This window comes from Callorhinus ursinus, unplaced genomic scaffold, assembly GCF_003265705.2.
Source record: "Callorhinus ursinus isolate GAN/ISIS: 27379988/994484 unplaced genomic scaffold, GSC_fseal_2.0 scaffold2, whole genome shotgun sequence".
Lineage (NCBI taxonomy): Eukaryota > Metazoa > Chordata > Mammalia > Carnivora > Otariidae > Callorhinus > Callorhinus ursinus.
In genome coordinates, this window is record NW_027397064.1 from 83,383,513 (window position 1) to 83,398,692 (window position 15,180).

Here is a 15,180-nt window from a genome sequence, read left to right on the forward strand (position 1 = left end):
CCATGTCAAGAGGTATACTTCGATAGCATTTTTTTTTAAGATTTTATTTTTAAGTAATCTCTACGCCTAATGTGGAGCTCGAACTCACACCCCCAAGATTATGAAATCACACGTTCTACCGACTAAGCCAACCAGGCACCCCCCTACAGCATTATTTTTAATGCAATGTGGTATTTAATGCTTTGTGCTAAAATTATAAATATGAGAGCTTCACATTAGATTTCTTAGGAAGACAAATTCATATACTCTGCTAAATGGGTTCAATTAATATCCTGGATGCCGGGATAGATTCCATGGATGACCCATTGGGTATTTGGAATGAGTTCCTCACTCATCAAAATATACTGAGCTCTGCCATTGACTGTCATTCATGCCTTGATATATGGCTCTGGCTAAATATCTGTGCACAGCATCTAATGATCATCTGAATGTTAGGAAATTTCTCATTTTTCTAAAGAGAAAACTGAGAAAAAAAATTAGCAAAATTCACTATGTAACTTTGAGGGACATAAATGAAATAAAGTATCTACTTATAATATATGATCTACTAATTTAGACATAAGTAGTACTTTAAAGCGTGTATCATGTAAAATCATTTTAGCAGTATTGCTCTTTTCCCACCCTTACATTTCATGAAGCAGTTGTAGCCCAACTCCCCCTTCCGTGCATTCTTGACATCAGTATGGAGGTTGCCATCTTTTCAGGAAGCTGGCGTGTTTCCAACACCTGTCATCTGGAACCCCATCTAAGCTGCTTGGGGTGCAAGACTTGGAAAACTGTTATCACTGGAAATCTTTTCCTTAGCTATAAAAACCCACTTACTACTCACAATCTCCAATAACCACTTATTCTGTTACTTTTTTTAGTGATCTTTAAAATACTTGCTTTCAACAACGTCCAACACTTTGAACTATTAGGTCGTGTCTCTCAAAACAATTACTAAGACAATATTAAATTCCTTTGCTTCTGTTTTTACCCGTCCCATCAAGTGAATGACTGCTCCCACCGTCCAAAACTGTTACCACTACGCATTGTTTCAGGTTAATGCAACTTTCCTAAACAGTCTTTTGTTCAAAATAAAGTAATTGAGAGAGTGCCCAGTATTATGAGAGACGTTAAGGAAGGACTTTAGTATAAAATGCCTCTTTTCCTGAGGGATAATTTTGGGGAAGAAAAATCTCACTTTACATTCGTCCATATATTATAGTTTAAATAAGAGAAGGATTCATACAAATCTCTTTTGTGTTCTTATGCAAAGTGACTGTTGAATATGAAAGCTTTTGTCCACCTATAAAAATATCTGTAGAAATGGGTGAACTGCTTTATTTTTCATTTAAGTAAATTGAATAAAAACATGAAACAAATAATACATTATACGTTAAAAAAAAAAAGAAGAAGAAGATAGCAGGAAGGGAAGAATGAAGGGGGGGGAATTGAACCATGAGAGACTATGGACTCTGAGAAACAAACTGAGGGTTCTAGAGGGGAGGGGGTGGGGGGATGGGTTAGCCTGGTGATGGGTATTAAGGAGGGCACATACTGAATGGAGCACTGGGTGTTACATGCAAACAATGAGTCATGGAACACTACATCAAAAACTAATGATGTAATGTATGGTGATTAACATAACATAATAAAAAAATTTTTAAATCGAAAGGATACAGTAGGATTGTAAGGCATTTATCTTGTATGGAAACACTGAAAGTGCAGGTTCATAAAGCCTGCTGCCTTGAAAACACTCATTGGAATCTTTTCAGAACTACAGCTTCTACCCGCTTAAACCTCCTCCCAACCCCAAACCGCATCTATTTTAAGCTTAAAACAAAACAAACAAACAAAACAGCAGGAAATATTTAGAATAAATATTCTCTTGAGGATCTATAGCCAAAATTTTTGGAACTCAAAATGAAAAATTTAGAGAACAGAGTGGCTAGATTTCCCTATAGTTTTACTCTCTCTTTAAGATATATTATGTTATATTGTTTCCATTCTTTTCATCTAAGTACTTCCCAGAGAATCAGACTAAAAGAACATATCACAGATTAGGTGGCAGCTATTTGATTGATATGGTTGAAGATAGCATATGGTGTATTCTTTACTTTCAAACTGTTTTAAGTCTTTCTTCTTGCCCACAGCATATACAGTATATATGAGAACTATCCGAAACCTTCCCAATGGTACATGTATATAATATGCATCATTTTAAAAAGCGATCAAAATTTCACCATTGCGTTTTTTATTATTTGAAGTAAATCAAATCAAGAGATACAGAGCTTAAAATAAGTTGTTACAGATTCTATAAGATCTTATAATTCCGTAAGATTATAAATGCTGTTTTAAAATGTTAACCAGAAGATGCATTTGTTTTAATTCTTGATACTGAAAATATTGACTGAATTGTGATTTAACACATTTAGGGTTGCAGATGTCATTTTTCATGAGATTTCCTGAATGATGTAATTTTCATATTTCATATAGCAGTTTGATCAATTTACAGATTTATTTTACATAATTAGTTGGTAAATGAGAAATTCAATTGCTGATATATAACTATTTCTCTGTAATATAAAAAATAAGTTAAAATTCTGAATTATAAATAAAAACCAAATATTTTGAAGACATCTGGTCCACATCTGTCTGAAATAAGATAATTTAAAACAGTGCAATTAAATGCAAAAAATACTGAAATATTCACACCTTACAGTGTAAAAAATAATTCACTTCATTTTAATGTGATTTCTTGAACTGATGATTTTTTTTTATTTTAGTGTCCTTTAGCCTCTCATTCTCATAAAGAAGACTGACAAGCTAAACAAACAAAAATAATCCATGTTTTTCAAAGCCTCTACTAAATGAAAGAATTATCTTTATTACTATTCTTTTATGAGTTGACTAACCTCCACTCCTGAGTTAATACTCAGCGGACTTAGACTCAGGCCTACCCCCTTTTGATGTATTTATAATTCTCCATTCAATTATTTAAAATGAGAGATTAGTGAGAGAGTCTGTAATCTTGCTCCCTAAATTGTGCGTTCCTTGTGGGCACAAAGGGGCTCAGTAAATGTGAGAGGAAGGTATTCAGACCCATGAAAATGAAAAACATCTTTGGTACATTCTCATGATCAGTAGAGAATCGTCCTTTGAAGACTGGTCTTTTCTTTTGTTAAAAACCCATGTTAAGTGGAAAATTAACCATTTTAGAGAAAGGAAAATACACTAGACTTTCTATAGTCTAACCAAAAAAATGTGAAAAACAAGATAGATTTCTCCTTTAATAAAAGGCTGCAGAGCCTTAAGATTTCAAAAGAACTGGGTTTTGATTCATGAGAGAGAAGTTACATTCATGAAATCACTCAATGCTGATGCTACAATTTAAGGTTATAGGGGGAAATCTCCGCTTGGATGCCCGAGGCTCCCTTAACTAGCAACAGACCACAAAAGGAATTGATACTGTGAAAAGGGAAAATATTGTTTCTAACACACCCTAAGGTTTCACAAGTAATATTTTGTGTGTTTATTTCCAGGGAGCATGATAAAGATCCAGAGAGTTTTTTCAAAGTATTAATGCACCTTAAGGATTTAGGACTCAATTTCCATGTGTCTGTCCTTGGAGAAACCTTCACAGATGTCCCAGGTATCTCTTTTGAATTTTCTAATGTGTAATTTTATAGATGACATAAGCTCTACAACTTAAGTATTAATTTCCATGTTTCCCTTTGTTAGAATAATCAAGATGAGCACTGTTAACCGAAAGATTATACGATGGCATTAAAGTGTGATTCAATTAAAAAAAAATACTTAAGTAAGCATTCTTTGATTTAAGTTGAGAACGTGAAGTCATCTCTTTTATCAAATATAGTTTATAGAATGTAACTTGATGTAAATAAAATATATTGCTTTAGGCATCTTAACACTTAAGGAAAGTGGGAATTTGTAATTGGATATACAACCTCTCACCCCTGAGGTCACTGGTTTGAATCCTACTCACATTGGTAATGGCTAAAATACATGACCATCTGTTAGGTGGACTGTGTAAAGCATTTTGGCATCAGACTTGTAATGTGGAGTAGCCCACAGTCTACATCTAGTTGTCATTGGCCCATGCCGTTTTCATCGAGTTGTGGAAACACAAAAATCTGAACCTGATGGCAGCAGGTCTTCTCATTCTTAATGCCACACAGAGCCTCGTCAGAGCCATTTCCTTCGCCCTCATCCTCAGTGGGCATGTTTGGGTTATATCAGTTAGAATATTAGTACAATAGTGATTTGACATTTGTATACATTGCGGAAACAGTTACTACTATAAATCTAGTGATCATCTGTCACCTTCCAAAGTTCATACAATATCACTGACTGTACCCCTTTGTTGTACATTACATCCCCATGACTTACTTATTTTGTAAATGCAAGTTTGTACCTCTTAATCCCCTTCATCCATATCACCTCCAACCCTACTCCCCTCTGGCAACCACCAAACTGTTCTCTGTATCTATGAGTCTGGGATGTTATGTTTGTTTGTTTTGTTTTGTTAGATTCCACATGTAAGTGAAATCATACAGTATGTGTCTTTCTCTGTCTGACTTATTTCAGTTAGCATAATGCCTTCAAAGTCTACCATGTTGTTGCAAATGTCAAGATGTCATTTTTTATGGCTGAGTAGTATTCCTGTGTGTGTGTGTGTCTGTGTGTGTGTGTGTGTGTGTGTCTGTGTGTGTGTCTGTGTGTGTGTCTGTGTGTGTGTGCCAAGTCTTCTTTATCTTCTTTATCATCTGTCATTGGACATTTAGGTTATTTTCATATCTTAGTTATTGTACATAATGCTACAGTGAACATAGGGGCACATATATCTTTTTAAATTAGCATTTTTGTTTTCTTTGGATAAATACCCAGAAATGGAATTGCTGGATAATATATTGGTCCTATTTTTAAATTTTTGAGGAACTTCCATACTGTTTTCTGTAGTAGCTGCACCAACTTACTTTTCCACCAACAGTACATGAGTATTTCCTTTGCTGCACATCCTCACCAACATTTGTTATTTCTTGTCTTTCTGATAATAGCCATCTTGAGAGGTGTAAGGTGATATTTCATTGTGCTTTTGATTTGCATTACCCTGGTGCTTAGTGATGTTGAGCATCTTTTTCATGTGCCTATTAGTCATCTATATGTCTTCTTTGGAAAAATATCCATTCAGATCCCCTGCCATTTTTTAATTAGATTGTATGGGTTTGTTTGTTTGTTTGTTTGTTTGTTTTTGGCATTAAGCTGTACATGTTCTTTATATAGCTTCAGTATTAACCCCTTATTGGATGTATGACTTACAGATATCTTCTCACATTCTCTGGTTGCCTTTCCAGTTTGCTGATGGTTTCCTTAGCTGTGCAGAAGAAGCTTTTTAGTTTGATGTAGTCCCATTTGCTTATTTTTGCTTTTGTTTCCCTTGCCTCTTGAGTCAAAGCCAAAAAAAAAAAAAAAAAAATTAGTAAGGCTGATATGAAGGGGCTTACTGCCCATGTTTTCATCTAGGAGTTTTATAACTTCAGGTCTCCCATTTGAGTCTTTAATGCATTTTGAGTTAATTATTATGTATGGTGTTATAAGAGAGTGCTCCAGTTTTATTCTTGTGCAGGTAGCTGTCCAGTTTTCCCAACACCATTTGTTGAAGAATCTATTCTTTCTCCATTGTATATTCTTGCCTCCTTTGTTGTAAATTAATTGACAATATGTGTGTGGGTTTATTTCTGGACTCTGTATTCTGTTATATTGATCTATGTGTCTGTTTTAATGCTGATACTGCACTCTTTTGATTACTATAGTTTGAAATTGGGGAGTGTGGTACCTCTAGCTGTGTTCTTCTTTCTCAGGATTATTTTGGGTATCATGTTCTTTTGTGGTTCCATACACATTTTAGAATTACCTGCTCTAGTTCTGTGAAAAATGTCATTGGAGGGGCGCCTGGGTGGCTCAGTCGTTAAGCATCTGCCTTCAGCTCAGGTCATGATCCTGGGGTCCTGGGATCGAGCCCCACATCAGGCTCCCTGCTCCGCAGGAAGCCTGCTTCTTCCTCTCCCACTCCGCCTGCTTGTGTTCCCTCTCTTGCTGTGTCTCTCTCTGTCAAATGACTAAATAAAATCTTTAAAAAAAAAAGAAGAAGAAAAATGTCATTGGAATTTTGATAGGAATTGAATTGAATCTGTAGATTGCTTTGGGTAGTATGGACATTTCATGAGCATATAATATCTTTACATTTATTTGTGTCTTCTTCAGTTTCTTCACGAATGTTTTATAGTTTTCAGTTTATAGGTCTTTCACCCTCTTGGTTAAATTTATTCCTAGATATTTCATTCTTTTTGGTGTGATTATAAATGGAATTGTTCTCTTGAATTTTATTTCCAATAGTTTGTTATTAGTGTATAAAAATCATTTTTATACATCAATTTTGTATCCTGCATATTTACTGAATTCATTTATTAGTTCTAACAGTTTTTGGTGCCGTCTTTAGAGTTTTCTACATATAGTATCATGTCATTTGCAAATAGGGACAATTTTACTTCTTCCTGTCCAGTTTGTATGACTTTTATTTCTTTTTCTTGTCTAACTGCTATGGCTAGGACTTCTAGTACTATGTTGAATAAAAATGACTAGAGTGGGCATCCTTGTCTTGATTCTGATCTTAGGCAAATTCTTTAAAAAAAAAAAATCTTATTATTAAGCAATTTTCACACCCAGCGTGGGTCTCGAACTCACAACCCTGAGATCAAGAGTCACATGTTCTATTGACTGAGCCAGCCAGGCACCCTTGATTCTGATCTTAGAGGAAAAGCTTTCCACTTTTTAGATTTTCACTGTTGAGTATGATGTTAGATGTGGGTTTGTCATATATGGCTTCTATTATGTTGAGGTACATTTCCTCTATACCCATTTTGTTAAGAGTTTTCATAAATGAGTAATGAATTTTTTCAGATGCTTTTTCTACATTTATGAAGGTGATCATATGATTTTTATTTTTCATTCTGTTAAGTGGTGTATTACATTGAGTGGTATTCAGATGTTGAACTTACCTTGCCTCTCTGGAGTAAATCCCACTTGATCGTGGTGTATGATTCTTTTAATGTCTTGTTAATTCAGTTTGCTAATATTTTGTTGAGGATTTTTGCATCTATGTTCATCAGGAATATTGGCCTATAATGTGTGTGTGTGTGTGTGTGTGTGTGTGTGTGTGTGTGTGTGTGTGTGTGTGGTGTCCTCCTCTGCTTTTGGTATCAGAGTAATGCTAATTTCACAGAATGAGTTTGGAAGCTTTGGTAGGAAGTGTGGTAGACTAGAACCAAAGTATAGAGGTTCTTGATAACTGAAGTAGATTAGGTAAAAGTAAGAAATAAGGAACCTAGATCATGAACAGGAAAGAAATGTGATGAAACTTGTATTTTAGGAAGCTTTATCTTTCAGTGGTATGTAGGCAGATTCACAGTAAGACACTACAGTGGTAACCCAAGTGTGATTCTTGAAGTGGTGGCTGAGAGATTAGTGAGAGGGATGTAGGACAGAGATATTCTCAAGGAAAGCACAGAAAGGAATTTTGAAGACGGATAGCTGTAGAAAGAAGGAAGAAAAATTCTGCTCATTTACAAAGCTGGTGAGTTTTGTTTGCGGCAGCATTGAGGTATTTGTGGATGGACTGAGAAGTGTGACTGGAGGAAGTCCCTAAGCAGAAGGCTTCTCAGCCAATTTTACTATTGGCTAGTTTCAAGCCACCACTACAGAAAAGACTAGGATTTTACACAGGGCCATGTTCTTGGGATCACAGTCTCCCTTCCCCCTCATTAACACTGAGCTATTTAGAGCAGTACGGAGGGTTAAAAGTAGGGTGTGGAGCCTCAGGGGCCCAGGTACTGAGTGCTCAGTCGTTATAGGTCTAATCTTATTACTCAACTTTGGCTTGACGGTAGCGTACACTTACTGAGCACTGTAGGAGGGGAATTCCACAGTGAACAAGACTCAGCCTCCACCTTCAGGGAGCTCTGCCTTGGGCAGATACTTACATTACAATTAACAGGTACCCAAGGTGTTGTGAAATAATTAGGGCATGCTGTGGAAGCCCACAGGAAGGGGTATCATGTTATCTATGATATTTCCAGTCTCAGCTGGGGCTCTTTCTGCCTTAGCTTCTTGTCCATCTCTGTCATTCCAAATGTGAGTCAGCTTTCTTCATGGCTACAGCAATTCACCTTGTACATAAGAGGATTCCAAGTTGTTGTATGGACAAATGAGCCTGGTAGCTTTCCAGGTTGTGTTCCTAGAAGGCCACCTTGCCAATCTTTACTCTGAAGTTTTCCTAACAGGCCATTTTATGTATTTTCAGCCATTCTTATTATTGTTTTGGTTTAGCAAACACTTACATAACACTCACTGTATCCCAGGCATTGTTCTAAGCAATGTACAAATATTAAGTCTAATTTCTCATAACAGTCTTGTTCAGTATTACTGTCTCCATTTTTCTCAGGTGGTGAAAACTGAGGCAAAGAGAAATTAAGTAAGGTCACATAGCTAGGTAGTACTTTTTACTGCTATGCTAATGGCTTTCTGTGTTCTTGTTTTCTGAACCGTTTCTCTAAGTTTAAACATTATTTTTTTTCCCCAACTCACCATCCAACTTCACAAAAGGGTTACCTAGCAAGCATACATTTCTTCGCCTGTTGTCTCTTTTGAATGCTGCATTAGCATATCTAAAACCCATACCATAAGCCAATTTACATACTCTGTAATATCAGCCAGAGTACTTACTCTCAATGCTATTAACACTTGTAAAGAAGTAGTTTTCTTATAAATAATTGCAGTGATAATTATTATTATGCTATTAATTGCTACTGTTTATTGACAGTTTACTTCTTACATGGTTCTTTGTCACATTATTTACTGTGATGCTCATGATAAGCCCAATGGAGTAGGTATTATTACCCCACTTGATAGGCAGGGAGACTGAGACTGAAGGCTTGAGTCATTCTGATTGCGCTGCCTGTAAGTTAAACTTTTCTCTTTCACATACAAGCCTTGATGTATTGGAAAACCAAGAAAGGCTTAATATATGACTGCAGGACCACTCATTAGTCTTTTTTTTCTTTTTTAATCAAGATATGACATATATAACATTGTGTAAGTTTAAGGTGTCCAACATGTTAATCTGACACATTTGTGTATTGTAATACAATTACCACTGTAGTTTTAGCTAACACCTCTCTAGTGTCACATAATTATCATTTCTTTTTTGTGATGAGCACATTTAAAATCTAGTCTCTTAGCAATTTTGAAGTATATAATATAATATTGTTGGCTATAATCACTGTGTTATGCATTAGACTTCCAGAATTTATTCTCTTTTAGTTGCAAGTTTGTGCATTAATTTCTTTGCCTCCAACTTCCTTCTCCTTCCCTCTCCACAGATCTCTTAGGGAAATCTAACACATCTGTGTGATGATGTTAATGCCAGTGAGTTTTACTGCCCTTTTGATGAAACAATCTCCATTAAATTTCTTTTGAAAATGTTAAAACTGTAATAGAACAACTTTGTAGTGTCTCCATACTATTATTTTCACGCATGTTTATTATCTTCAAATTATATTGTCATAAGGTTTTTGTAATCCTTTTTCTGGGAAGTGTGGTAGATTATGATTCTAGTTTATAGATACATTGTTTCTAGCTCTTCTGTGTCATCCTTTCCTTTTACAAAAGAGTAGACAGATCTAGCACAATGATTATTCCAGGTTCTCAGAGCTGGGCACCGTGGGCGAGACAGGCAGGTTAGAAGTCCAACCAGGGGGTCCGTCTCCTCACTCCTACATGCTTCTATACATATGCAGTGAGTGGTTTTTAAATATCTTCTTTGTGCCAAGCGCTATGCTAGACAATTAGGATGAAATGGTGAATAAAGCAGACATGTTCTGGGATGTCTGCAACTTGTCATCCCATATCAGAGTTTGATTTATCACTTACTACAACATTCCTTAGATACATTAGAACTGTCCTTTCTTGAACACCTAGCATGTGCCAGGTAGTGTTCTAAGCACTTTGTGCATGGCCTCACTTACTCTTCACTGTTGTGATTACCATTTTACTGCTGAGAAAAGTAAGGCACAGGGAGGGTAAGTCACTTGCCTGAAATCACCCATCCATCCAATTATGAAACCACATTTCCAACTTCGTCAGTCTATCTCCAATACCATTGTATATTCTACATGGAAGCCCACAAAATCATCCTTGTTTTAAAGATACCCCAAATAATAGTTGTCATATATTTAGTGTTCAATAAGTATTATCTGAAGGAATGAAAGAATGAGTTTGGCATAGAGAACCATATCAGTACATATGTAGAAATCTACATTGAAACTCTTTTCAAGTACTAGAGAGTTAGTGACTGAAAATAGAGAACCCTAAGACTTAAGGAAGTTCTAAGTGGTTTTATATTATATTTTCTATTTTATATAGGAGACCTTGATTTAATATAAATCTATTTTCCAGTTTTTTCTCATCTTTCAGCTCCTATTATCAGTCAAAATAAGCTGATTTCTGCTAAACTAACAGACAATCTTAAAATCTCAATGGCTTGAAACATAAGATTTCATACTTATGCTATATATTTATTACAGGTAGGCAATAGTGTTCTACTCATTATGGTGATTCAGGGACCAGGCTTGCAGAGAGACCCAAGCATCCACCATCTCAAACATTGCCAGTTACCATGCCAGATGGAAGAGAAAACTAGGAGATCCTCCCATTAACAATTCAGTGCTCTATCCTAAAAGTGACATAGGGTTCCACTCAACGCATTGGCCAGAACTTGTTGCAAGGCACTGCACAACTATGGGGGGGGGGCAGGAAATACAATCCTGAGTTAGGCCCAGAATGGGGGAAGAACAGAAATATTTGGTGACTAGCACTGTTGACCACCACAGCTCCTTAATATGCATCATGATCTGTGGCTGATCAGAGAGAAAACCAAGCCCATCCAAGATGCCTACCTTAATCTGAGTGAGTCTGTCCCCATTGAGTAAAGAACTCTTAACATATATCAGAGTACTCCCCACAGTCTTCTCACTGGAGCAAGCTAGCTGGTGTCTGAAGACACATCTAGCAACCATGTATCATAAGGCAGAGTAATAGGAAGTCAAATTAGCCCCTGTGGGAATGGAGTAAATTATCACTTACAGGTGACCTGGCATTCTGGAAAGGTTATACAGTCATGAGTAGTTTTGCCCTCCATCCCCAAGGGACATATGACAATGTCCAGAGAGCTCTTAGTTGTTACAACTGCTGAGGGCAGGGTGCTACTCACAGGTAGTGGGAGAGGTCAGGGATGCTGCTAACCATCCTACAATGCACAGGACAGCCCCCCACAACAAAGAATTGTCCAACCCAAAATGTCAATAATGCCAACATTGAGAAACTCCTGATTTATAGGAATTGAAGTCAGAAGATCGGGTTTGGACTGGGTCCTGTAGCTTTCTCCGTTAACCTCAGTCAATCCATTGTACAATACAAAGGGGGAGATGGGAAAGAGAGATACAACAATAAAACCATCTGCCCCACCCACTTCAGTGAGTTAGAATGAGGATTTCAGCAAAATTAATTTGGGGGAAAGTGTTTTCTTAACCACCAGGCAGATTTTGTTATATGATTCATGGACTTCCCTTCAGAGTTTGTATATGGAGTGAGTCTTTAATGCATTTTGGATCCAAAGATGACATTAATGATGCTGAACCTTAAAAGTTTAGTTCCGACATTATTTTAATTATTTTTAATTCAGAAAATTGAAAGATCATTCTGCTATACCAAACGTCCATCAGACTCCATGCTACAAATGGGCCAAAAAACCCAGAAGCTCCTCAATGCAAATATTTTAGTTTTGACCAGTTCTCATGACAGGGTCAAATTGTTAGCCCTTGATGGTTTAAAAAAAAAAAAAAAAAAGACAAATACTTAAGATAGCAAGTCAGTGGAATGTGTTTGTATACTTAATAATTTCCCACAAATGATAATCCTAAACAATTTTTTTTTTTTCTGTGAACAGCCAAAGCCTTATAGCAGGGCTCTTCTTTCCCAACTGCAGACATGGTGGAAGAAGGAGTTTTAGCTTTAGGTACTGGGGAACCATGAAGGTTTCAAGGAAAGTAAAAACCTGAGCTACAGTTCTGGCAGATAGAAACCCTTCTGGTTCACCTTTAATTTGAGATTAAGAACAGTATATGGAAAACTTCTGGTTAGTATCTGGCATGACAATGGCTATAACTGTGATCTTGGTATATTCCTGCTCCTTACTTCTGGAGTCAATGTTGGATGATTATGTAACGTTTCCCTCCCCTCCCATCTCTCTTTTCACTCCCAGCTACGTCTCATTTTCAGAAAAGCAGCTACCCTAAGGGATTGGGGGGGAGGGATGTAATAGAAAGTTTCTAGGAACGCAAACCGCTTATATCACATTAATATAAAGGTATAAAATTTCGCTAAAGGGAGAGCGCAGCAGAAGGAAAGCTTATAAATATATGGACCAATGTTGAATTAAAAGATTATTACATATGAAATGAAAGAAATGTGCCAGTAAAACTGAATAAAAGCATTCTCTCTAGACCATACCGTTCCTCAAGCCTTTTATTTTTTGTAATGTTATTACTACCTACCTCTTCCCCTAACATAGAAGTATTTACTGAGTTCCTATCGTGGTCTGTCGTCATATTGTGGATACCAAGAGTAGAAGATGTGGTTCCTGCCCTCTAGAATCTTATTGTCTGGGAAACAAAAATGTTTTTATAATTGTTTCATTATACCATGCCCTGGTTTATATTGGAACATTTTCAAATTATTTTGAATATATTACTTGATAACCCTTACGGCAATGTAGTAGACATTCAAACAAGTATTAGCATCCCAAATTTATAGCTGAGGAAAATGATTGATATTGGCCCCATTTAAGGAGCACGGATCTGAGGTAGATTCTCAATGGACAGAGCCACCTTCACATGTTTCTTGTAAATAAGCATATAGTTACTTTCCCAAGAATATGATTGGGGGAATCAGTTTCCCAAGAACATGATTTAAAACAGAAGTTTTCTTTCTCTTAGTCCTGTGCCGAAGAAAACAACAAAAAATAATGGGAAAGTAAGGCAGATTCTATAAATGTAGACATATATGCTCCTGACAGGAAATAATAAATGCTGTAATAAAAATGACAATATCTCTTAAGATAACTTAAGAATTTAACAAGATGCCAGTAAAGATGCCAAAATATTACTTTATATCTTCACAGCATACTTCTAAAATGCATATAAAATAAATAAATAAATGCGTAGAATATCAAAGGAATAACAAAGGGAAACATGTCCTACCACATTCAGAACATGTATGGGGTGATAACTTTTAAAAGAGTACAAATTCAAAAGTAGAACAATGGACAAAACAGAGAATTCAGAAATAAACTCAATTTGTATATAAATTCAATATCCAAAAAACTTAAGATAACAAAAATTAATACACTTATTCTAGCTCTAAAATATAATATTATTAGTGAAAGCAAGAAAATAAGTAAAATAAATAGCTACAGTGCACCAAAAAAAAAATTTCATGAAAGAAATCAAGTATAGATTTTAAATATATATAATAGATAAAGGTTTACAGAAGCATCAACATGTTGTAAGCACAGTAACTTACTGAACTCTTACTTTGTGCCCAGTGCAAGGCTGGGGCTTGTACTCGGATATTCCATTTGGTAGGGCAACAGTCCTCTCAGTAGGTACACTGTCCCCTATGTATGAGCGAAGGCACGAAGGCATAAGTTAAATAACTTACCCAAAGTCACACAGCTAATAACAATAGAGATAATGATATCCCAAGAAATCAACACTAAACCAAATTTGGGGGAAAAATATCTGATTTTACCAGTAACGAAGTTACGTATAAATACAGGGAATATGATAGAGCAGTTACATGGACCCAAGAATAAAAGTAAAGGCATATCCTAATGAAGACTAGCCAGTTTATGGAGAAACATCTGCATGTATACTGATGGCAATGTAAAATATTTTTCCTATATAAGTTATTATACCCTTTGTTTGGGTGATTTCACATCGAAGAATGTATCCCATGGGAATCCATCCTATGCCTTGCTCCCAAACATCTCTCAAGAAATTGTTCTCAAAAGTTGTAACTATGAAAACATGACTGAAGCAAAATGCTCTTTCATTTTCCTAAACAGGAATCCTCAAAGTTTATGAGAAATGTGCACTCGGGGAAGACTTTAAGGAAATAGATAAATTAATTAAATAACGAATGGGAAAAGTCAGGACATTAATGAACCAATAGGAAACTAGAAACAGACCCTAATTTTAAAAGCCTGTACATGTGTATATGACAGAAGGTTGATAGATAGGAAGTCTTAGAATGGCTTGTGCGTCTTGCTTTGGTGTTTCGGTCCTTTTGAATTCCTGTAGTTGTATATGGTCATGATTTGGAGTGTAGTGTGGTCAAAATAATATGTGCCCCAATAAAAACAGTCCCTTGACTATGGTAGAAGGCCTGCCTGTTTTTGCAAATTCATGTTTCCTGCAATGTCTTATCAGCCCAGGAGTCTCTTGACAGATCGCAACAGAATAGGGAGTGAATATCTGGATCCAACTAGTGAACTTTTCCAGCTATATCTCTCTTGGCCTAAATTGTTACATTTGTGAAATGGAAACCATCAGAGATATACGGTACAATGGAATGAATTCTATCCTGGAATTTAAAAGGTTCAGGGTCTGCTTACAACTCTGCCACTGATCAGCCGTGCCACCTCTCTTAGCCTTTGCTTACTTATCCATAAAATAAAGTAACCCAAAAGAGGTTAGAACTAGAAGGGACCTTGGAGACTAGGGTATATCAACTTTTAAAATGAAGTGCATGTCCCACCCGCAAGGGAATTTCACATAGTGACACTTTCTGGAAAAAATCTCATGTAGTGACACTTTCTTATTGTGAAAACAACAAGTATAATGATTCTGCTTTTTCAAAACGTATTTTAGTCTTTATCATCCTGATACCTATGTGCATTCCCAACCCCAACTCCCACCCTCAGGCAGTTGAGAACCCTCGATCGAGGTTGTCACATTGATTCCAGCCACCCGCATGGCTGACTACAGTTGCCCAGTGTTCCAT

The 15,180-nt window shown here is 36.3% G+C and overlaps 1 protein-coding gene across 6 annotated transcripts in view; it reads left to right on the top strand.

The window, feature by feature from the left end:
- Nucleotides 1–15,180, top strand: part of GTDC1 (glycosyltransferase like domain containing 1) — a 373,244-nt gene that overhangs the window by 276,267 nt on the left and 81,797 nt on the right. For all 6 annotated transcript variants that reach the window (XM_073884347.1, XM_073884349.1, XM_073884362.1 and 3 more), the window contains one exon: nucleotides 3,525–3,634. In XM_073884347.1, the coding sequence (XP_073740448.1) occupies nucleotides 3,525–3,634 (110 nt within the window). The remainder of the gene's footprint in view (nucleotides 1–3,524; nucleotides 3,635–15,180) is intronic.